The sequence below is a fragment of the Anguilla rostrata genome, chromosome 15 (assembly GCF_018555375.3).
Source record: "Anguilla rostrata isolate EN2019 chromosome 15, ASM1855537v3, whole genome shotgun sequence".
NCBI lineage: Eukaryota > Metazoa > Chordata > Actinopteri > Anguilliformes > Anguillidae > Anguilla > Anguilla rostrata.
The window spans coordinates 24,668,698-24,677,588 of NC_057947.1; the positions used below are offsets into that span (position 1 = coordinate 24,668,698).

Genomic DNA, 8,891 nt, shown 5'->3' on the forward strand with positions numbered 1-8,891 from the left:
AATTATGACTCGTTTAGTTTGTGAGTAAAATAACTCATATTGTTATTCGCACAGGCAGAAAGCCCTGTGGCTTACATCTCTCGTCGTATCGTTTTTTATTTTTTATTGTCCTGAACTACCCGGATGTCGACAAAATTTCGTAGTAACTAGAGGTCGCCGTTTGACCGCCTATTTCCCCCCACAGTTCTGCGGTTTTCCCAGGAGCTTCCCACCGGTCGTTCTGTTCCACTAATTCAAAGAGCGTCTGCAGGGATTTACATACATGTCCACACCACGGAACCCACTAAACTAACCGAAAGGCACCAATCAAACGGAAGTGCGCTTTCCTCCTATTCAGAATGTGGATGGAGTTCAAGTAGACAGAAAAGCGCACAAAATTAGAAGGCCCGAAAAGGACCGTCCGAGATGATATGATAACAGATCTAAAGAAGATTATCATATCATCATCAATAACAACAACAACAACAACAATAATAATAATAATAATAATAATGTGTAACAACTGCCGACAACATCAACATCACGGTTATGGTTCCAATAGGCTACGTACAGTGATCTGTCCAACTCAAAATTATATTAAACCCAAACCCATACATTAAAATCGGTAGATTTAACTGTTCGCGATTGTTGTAATTGCTCAGGTGTAGGTAGGTGTGTGAGAATGTAGGCTAGCTCTTTCTCCAGATTGATATAATGACAGTAAAAGTTAACATAGCAATTTCTTTGAACATCAATTAATTAATTAATTATTTCATTCATTCTTGGTTATCTATTTTGTGTAGTGCAGTGGGTCTATGGTAGAATTAGAGAAACGTACTTAATAAATGTTTTGATGAAATGAAAAAAAAAAATTAAAGCTCACAATAATCTCATAAAAGACCTCAAAACAAGAATGTTTTATTTTGGCTTTTAAAGGACCATAGGACTGGACAGGACTACCGTGATTGTCCAGCCCCAGCCACCGTAGTCAGCATTTCAGCACGCTAACGTGCAAAAGCCAGGGTTTTTTAACATGAGTTGAAATCAGTCGGTTGAAATGCGAGTAGTCAGGGGGTTTAACGTGCTGAAAACGTGTGAGACTCGCTGTGTTGGATGCAACCCCATTTTAATTTAATAAAACCGAGTTGGTCTTTAAAAAAGCAACGGCCAGTCAAAATGTTTAGGGTCAAGAATTCGCTTTTTTGTGTTCTGAAAACTTTTCCTAACATCAGTGTTAGAAAATTTGGGTAAGATAATCTCCACCAACCGGCACAAGAAAAGCTTTTGCTGCATGCCTGATGCAATGCAACAGAGCACTGCTGAATGTGTTGATATCGACATATTGCTGGGCATGCTGTTGTAACTTGTAAACTGTTTTGACAGTTACATCTAAAAATGTATTTCTTTTCATCTTAAATGTTTAAATATCGTTCACTGCAAGCGAAATGCAACTAGTGGACATTTGTTCTTGAGCATAGTCACTTTATTTCTGCAGAGAAATGTGTAGCATATCTTTTTTTAATAAATGATTTTTTTAACAGCACTGGACGCATGGACAAAGTGAATCTCAAGGGTCGTAGTTTGCTGACACTAAGAGATTTCAGCTCTGATGAAATAAAACGGTTGCTTTGGATATCACGAGATCTGAAACAGAGAATTAAGCATGAAGGACAGGTAGGCCTATCGTTTATTCATTTATTCCCTTTGTATATTTGATAGAACGAAGATAATTACGGAAAGACATGTCACGACTAAATACTCATCCATTATGTATGCTCATGCATTAATTCGTATTCACATTATCAGTGTAGTGAATATGAATATAATAAATGAGAAAATCTGCCCTATGCTTATTTCCAGTACCTTCCTCTTCTTCAAGGAAAGTCGATTGCAATGATATTTGAGAAGAGGAGCACCAGAACTCGCATGTCCACAGAAACAGGTGTTACTACAAAAAAAGTGAAGCACGTTTTACCAGCTGTTGAATAAAATCACAGTTATTAGATCGAAGGTTGCCATGTGTGGGAACCATCGTGGTGTGTTCTTACTGTTTGAACACAGCACGCTAATAGCGTGTTTTTTACTACTGTACATAAATGTGAAGGTCACTTTTGTTACAGAAATTTTTCCTCCCTCGAACTTATGAAGTAATACTGTATGCTTTGTACCCCTTTTTCGTAGTACGAAAATTACCACAGTGGGAGTTTTGCCCCATTTTCTGGGCTCTATAACACATTTGTTTTCCCAAGGAGCACATATTATGCTCCTAAAATGAAAAATCTAGGAGCACACTAGTGAATCCAGTTTTAGTAGATGCACTCCTAATTTATTTTTCCTGTTAACAGAACACATAGGAGCAATTGGAGCAATTTTTAGGAGCAATTGTTCCTAACATGGGAGCGCTGTAGAGCCCTGCTTTTTTCAAGTGTGTGCTGACCTGCTCTTCTCTGGGTGCTCACCAGAGGTGATGAATAGAGAGGTCAAGGTTGAGCCTGTACACAATAAAAACTGCGGAGTGTGCGGGTTGCTGCCTGCTCTGTCTGGCAGCCATTGTGTTCTCCCAGTTAAAAATGTATTGCACCCACTGCCCACTGCCCACTGCCCCACACAGTTAGTGCCCCTCATCCAGTGCCCTTGCATGAATGACTAGACCGCAGTGTTGACAAGCATGACGTTTTCAGCCCAACTGTCTGTATTGCCATTGATTACGCACCAATTTATGGGAATGAAAAGCCAACTGCCAATTTTTTGGTTTTTTCATAACATGATGTCAATCTTCTTAAAATGCTCATTTTGAATTTTAATGACAAGCTGGAGTAATTTCTGAGCTGCAATGACTTTGCAAGCTACTTTGGGTTATATTGTGTGCATTTTCTTGCTTTGGACTGCAAACCCCAAATACCTTCATAGCAGCCATTGTAAAGGTAGCACGTCGACAGAAACGTATGCAAATATCTATATCTTTCATTGTACACATAAGCTATTTGTGCTAATCAAAATAAACATTAAAATACAAAAAATATTTTAAAAACCCAGAAAGTAAGCTATCCATTTAAACATTTGTACTTCCTGTTTTAATGTAAACACAGGCTTTGCACTGCTAGGAGGGCATCCATGCTTCCTGACCAGTCAGGATATTCACCTGGGCACCAATGAGAGCACCACTGACACTGCCAGGTCAGTCTGTTGTTTTTTGTTTTGTTTGCTTTTGTTTGATTCATTTATTTTTTGTTTATTTTGTTGTATCTTTTCCCCTTGTTCATTTTTATGGACTTCCTGCTGGACTTGTGCTTTTTTTTTTTTTTAGTTTCTCTGCCTTGTGTCTTTATGTGATTGTCTTGTGGCCTGTAATGTTTGTGCCTTTGTTTTGTATTCTATGAGGCTTTTTGCCCAATATGTTTTGGGTGTCATATTCTGTTGAAAGTATTGATAAACAAAACATATGTTTGGAATACTGGGAATGAACAAATACGTAAAAAGACTTTTATAATTTATTTACTGTTTGGTTTTAAGGCAATGGCAGAATGGATTTCTAGCAGCAACGGATGCTGCTTGCAAAAATTGGTATGGTATATATGTAAAGAAATAAGTAACCATCTAGTTTTGTTGTTTGACGCTTTGCGGTTTAATTTCTCAATGGCTGCAAATGGTTGGAAGTGTGGGCCAAATGTGTCGGGTGAGTGTCTTGTGTTTCTTTTAAATACTCGCTCAGCACCCTCTTGACACCTGTCAGCCTCGACAGATTTGAGTAGCGCGGTGGGAGATGAGGGACAGGGGAATTTGTGACATGGCTGCTGGCGATGCCAACAGCTGTGCGGAGAGATGGCCGCCATGTGCTCCGTTGGCGTGTGCTGCCTGAAGCCCTGCTTGCAGACAGTGCTGCACAGATGCATTGTGGGTGGACGGGTCTGGAAATTGGCTCCCGGAGAGCGGCACCTGTGATTTGCTCAATTTTAACATCTCATGCCTGCTCACAGTGTTACTGTTGCCAAGCAGCCTGTCACTCTGACTCGAGCTTCTAGAAGTCCACATCAGAAGCTGCAAAACCTGCTCACTTTGTCTAAACACTCATAATGTTTTATTCTTTTGCCATAAGTTGTCAAATATTTTTAATTAGAATTTATGGTGTTAAATAAATTATAGGGTAACACAGGTAATTTTTTTCAGTATCATCATCATATCCTATGAAAAGATCAAAACCAATAATATTTCTGTCCAACTCTCAATTAATTATCCTACAAACAATTATTGTCTATGTAGCCTATTCCAATTAATTACACATCACTGCCACACATTTTCTTACAATGTAAGTGTTCTAGCCTGGAATTTTCCTTCAAGGTTCCCCTCAGAAAATAACTTGTATTTAACTGTACTACCAGCTCTTACCAGATGAGGGCAGTCCTTCTGAACAAAGGCCTTGGATTTAAGTGGACCTAGACAGGTTGCTTTCCTTTTTGGGTGCTTTAGAGAAACAGAAATGTTGGGGGAACACAACTCTTGCTGGTTGAATTTAGTGCCTGAAAGTCCATGGTTCCAACTTAACTTGTCTGATTCGAAGCATCATAGTTTTTGTTACTGAACTAATTTACCTTCCCCCCCGAGATTATGAAGTCCTTTATAAAAGACAGCTTGGAGGACTGCAGTCGGCCTGGACCATAGCTCATTTGACCCCCAGAGGTCCTAACTGCCGTGCGTATGTTTTGAAGGGTCCTGTCTGGGCTTACCGATCTCATCCTGGCTCGGGTGTACAGCCACTCTACTCTGGAGGAGCTTGAGAAAGAGGCATCGGTCCCTATCGTCAATGGGCTGTCCGAGCTCTATCACCCCATTCAGATCCTCGCCGACTTCCTGACTCTGCAGGTACACAGGGACTCGCCACAACCCTTTCTTTTTTACACCAGTTGTGAGAATTTAAAGTTTCTGCAAAGTATAGCCAGAAATTAGCAGTATTTCAAATACTTTTGCTTTAAAAGTACATTTGCATGTATTTCATATGTAAGGCAGTTTTCTCACTGTATGGTTTATACAACTGTACCACCTGAAAAATGACCTGCACATCCAACATTTTTATTTTGAGTTTATTTTAAATATGTTTTGTGGTGAAATGCAGTGTATTTTTTGCCTAAACCTGAGGTTTGCATTATTTCATTGCTGATATGATTCATTGCTGAAATGAATTGCTGGGCCTTATTTAAATATAGGCTGGCTGGCAAATAACCAAGTGCAGTTTCAGTGTTTTGTCATTTAACATAGTCTGTGGAGTGTGTTAAATAACTTGGAAATCCTTCTTGGATAAATGTCTGCCAAGTGTAGAAGTGCATGTAAAGTGTGTGAATGTTAATTTGCAGTATTTTTATTGAAATCCCCCCTGACCACACAGTTTCTGTCTCTGACGTGTTGCTCACAGGAACACTACGGGTCTTTGAGCGGGCTGACCCTGTCGTGGATCGGAGACGGCAACAACGTGCTCCACTCCTTCATGATGACCGCTGCCAAGCTGGGCGTTCACCTGAGAGTGGCCACTCCGAAGGTGCGCTTCTCTCCCCGAGCCGAGAGCTTCGCCAGCACCGCCGGGACAAACGCCCGTCTGGAATACTTTAGCTCTGTAGATGCTGGTAAACTCTGAATACACCACAGCGGTGTTTTTGTTATCCGAAGCTCTTGCTCCGAGCGGCCATGTTTGATCGGGGGAAAAACACCTTTTGCCTTATAAATTATTCATTAGAATAAGTCACTAGTTAGAAAGGCTTTCTCAGCATGGCACTGTGACGTGTTTATTGTTAAGTATACTGCAGACCTGATTTGCATTACATTTCATCCGCTGTCCTGTTGAGTTGAGTTTTGTGAAACATGATGTCATCCTTTCCTTTTCTTAACAGGGTTATGAGCCGGACGATGGTATTGTTCAAGAGGCCAAAAAATTTTCACAACAGGTGAGGTTAGGTCAGGCCTGGCCGAAAGAACATAAAGTTTCACTTGATCAACAGAAAATCCCTAATCAGGGGCCGCAAACACCAGTCCAAGAGAGCTGCGGTATCTAGGTTTTTGTTTCTCTTCTTAAATAAACAGCCAATTTAGGCTTTAGAAACAAATTGTGGGGATTCTTTAGCCAATGGCTGACTCAAGTGAAGCACTTTAGTGCTGAAGTATATAAACCACCGGACACTGCAGCCTTCCAGATTTTGAGTTTTAGACTCCTGTCCTATATGAAGCCCTGAGATGAGATGAATACAGTATGTGTGTAAATGAATTGATTTTACAGTGAGCACAGAAATAGATATAGAAGTTTGTATAGAATCTTGTTTAAAAAAAGTCTGTATTACAAAGAGGACAGACAGTTCCTGAAAGTGTCATTCATAGGTAAGTGTGCTTGCAGATCTATAAAGATCTGTATGATTGCAGTGCTGTGGAAGGCGGTAGCTAAACCCTCACACATGCCATGTCCCACACTGTGTCCTCTGTGGGTCAGTTTGGGACCGAGCTGCTCCTGACCCCCGACCCCATGGAGGCGGCCCGTGGCAGCAACGTCCTGGTGACCGATACCTGGATCAGCATGGGCCAGGAGGAAGAGAAGGTCCAGCGGCTGAAGGATTTCCATGGTTACCAGATCACCATGCAGGTAGAGTTACATTAGAAACTTCGATGATTTTCTAAATGATTTTCTATCTCCTTCTGCCTCTCTCTCCTTCCCTCTGTCTCTCTCTCTCCCTCCCTCACTCCCTCCGTCTGCCTCTGTCTCTCCCTTTCTCTCTCCCTCTGTCTGCCTCTCTCTCTCCCCCTCCCTCCCTGCATCTGCCTCTCTCTCCCCCGCTACCTCTCTCTCCCTCTGCATCTTTCTCTCTCCCTCCCTCCCTCCCCCTGCCTCTTTCTCTCTCTCTCACTCTGTCTCTGTCTATACTGTATTGAACTAATATTGGCCCAGATGCAGTGCACATTTGTTGACTGTGTCTGCAGTGTCAGACGTGATAAATAAGGTGTCCCTCAATCACTCACTCACTGACATCTGATCTACAGTGACAGGTCTTAGGGTTTCATGTCATTCTAAAATATGGGCTTTCATTGCTGTTAACGTGCAGCTTTATAACACCTCATAAAGATAGATATATGGTGGAGCAGAGCTATCTGTTCATCTCTGGATTTTCGTACAATAGGATCCTAGCACATAGGCAGCCTGCAGCACAGTGACTGCCCAGCTGACCCAGGACTTGTACCTCTGATCTCCAGACAGGCACCGTGGCGTCGCCAGACTGGACCTTCCTCCACTGTCTCCCTCGTAAGCAGGAGGAAGTGGATGACCAGGTCTTCTACTCGCCACGCTCGCTGGTCTTTCCCGAGGCGGAGAACAGGAAGTGGACCATCATGGTAAACCTCATCTACATCTATCAATTGAGCGGCATAATGGACTCTCTGCAACTTTGCCTTTGACTTCTCCAAAACTAGAACTTCTTGGAATAGGATAGTGAAATACATATTTGTAATACGAAGTCAAGCACCTGGCAGGTTTTAACCCATTTGAGCTCCTTGTCTTCATTTAAGTTGGCACAACATTGAGTGTCACAGGCAGTGAGCTCTATTTTCATCATCTAGAAGCCACTACTCTACTGTCGTGTGCCAGAAACTAATGGAAGACACTACACAGAAACACCACAGGGTTCAAGCTGGTTCACAAATGGGGCACATAAAATTCAGAGTACTTGTAATGTCTGTTTAAAGGGCCCACAGCTTGGCACTACATCTTTAACAGCACCTAAGGCTGTAGCCTTAAACACTTACCAGCCAGCAGCCTTTCAGTTTTTATTTAACATGCAGTGCTATTTGAGATTTGTTTTCGGACAGTTTCAGAAAAGGCAACGAGCAGCCTGTTGGGAAAGGAATTCCAGGTCCAAGTGTTTTATTCATGCACCAAGCACAAACCAGCTCAATGGCTCTTAAATATTATGTGGAAATTAAAAGTAATTGAACGCTTTAAGAAAAACTGTGTAGGAAAAGGCAAAAGGTCAGGTCACTGCAGACCCCCAGCATTGACCAAGGCCTTTTAAACGAGTAAGTGTTCACAATACGTTGCGTGTTGACCCTTATAAGGGACACCGGCATGCAAAATTCAGAGCCCGGCTGTGAACTGCCGTCACACCTCACGAACACAGGGCTGCTCATTTAAAAGAGGGCCAGTCAGTTACACTCAATATGAGAACTATGTTAGTTATGCTTCAGTCGAACATCTGTTTATTTTTGCACTGAAAAGCTGGTTTACCGTACACAGTGTTTGGTCACAGTGTTCGCAATGCTATATTAGATGCAGAAAGGTGCTGCGATCATTACACATACTGTATAATTTAAGATGTGCTTGAATGTCCTTCCAAATGTTTGTTTTCATTGTAATGGCTGTTGTTGGTGGACTGGTACGGGCCATGAATAAAAACACTATTAAGATCACTGAGAATATAAATGCAGTGTTAAATGTATCTGCCTGGTCCCATTGTCTTTGCAGAATATTTTCCTTAATCTAAAATGTTTTTGTTTTTTGTTTTGCCTGCTTCTAGGGACTGATGGTTGCTTTGCTGACAGACTACAAACCAAAGATGCCAATGCTGAAGTTCTGAAGTGCTAAAATAACATGCATTCCATAAGGATCCACAATTCTAAGTGTTTATATAAAAATAAAATGAGGAAATGACTAGACAACCATTTTGTTTAATGCTTTTTTCTATCAGAGTGTATCCTTTGGGTATAAGTGTGGGACGAAAAGTATTGTTTTTATTTACCCATGTTGTTGAGTGCAGGGACATCGAAGGATGAAGAAGTGCAATTTAATTTGTATAATTTCCATAATTGCTGTTATTATACTGTCTGTGCTTAATGAAATTAAATTGTGTCCTGTAGAGGGTGTCACTGAGGGGGAGGGCAGTTTGTGT

General features: G+C 41.4%; 1 protein-coding gene across 1 annotated transcript; it reads left to right on the top strand.

Annotated features, from left to right (window-relative positions):
- The first annotated feature begins 987 nt into the window (after window positions 1-987).
- Window positions 988-8,873, top strand: otc (ornithine transcarbamylase). Its single transcript, XM_064310550.1, has 10 exons — window positions 988-1,226; window positions 1,521-1,653; window positions 1,840-1,921; window positions 3,069-3,156; window positions 4,686-4,839; window positions 5,387-5,509; window positions 5,859-5,912; window positions 6,449-6,598; window positions 7,204-7,341; window positions 8,520-8,873. Exons 1-10 carry the CDS (start codon window positions 1,093-1,095, stop codon window positions 8,577-8,579), a joined length of 1,116 nt encoding a protein of 371 aa, XP_064166620.1. The 5' UTR covers window positions 988-1,092; the 3' UTR covers window positions 8,580-8,873.
- The last annotated feature ends 18 nt before the right edge of the window (window positions 8,874-8,891 follow it).

Excerpts from the sequence above, each read along its gene's own strand:
- otc (XM_064310550.1), top strand. The coding sequence starts at position 1,093 with ATGCAACCCCATTTTAATTTAATAAAACCGAGTTGGTCTTTAAAAAAG. Across the intron at positions 3,157-4,685 it reads AGCACCACTGACACTGCCAG|GGTCCTGTCTGGGCTTACCG; the intron begins GTCAGTCTGTTG and ends TATGTTTTGAAG. Across the intron at positions 5,510-5,858 it reads TGAGAGTGGCCACTCCGAAG|GGTTATGAGCCGGACGATGG; the intron begins GTGCGCTTCTCT and ends TTTTCTTAACAG.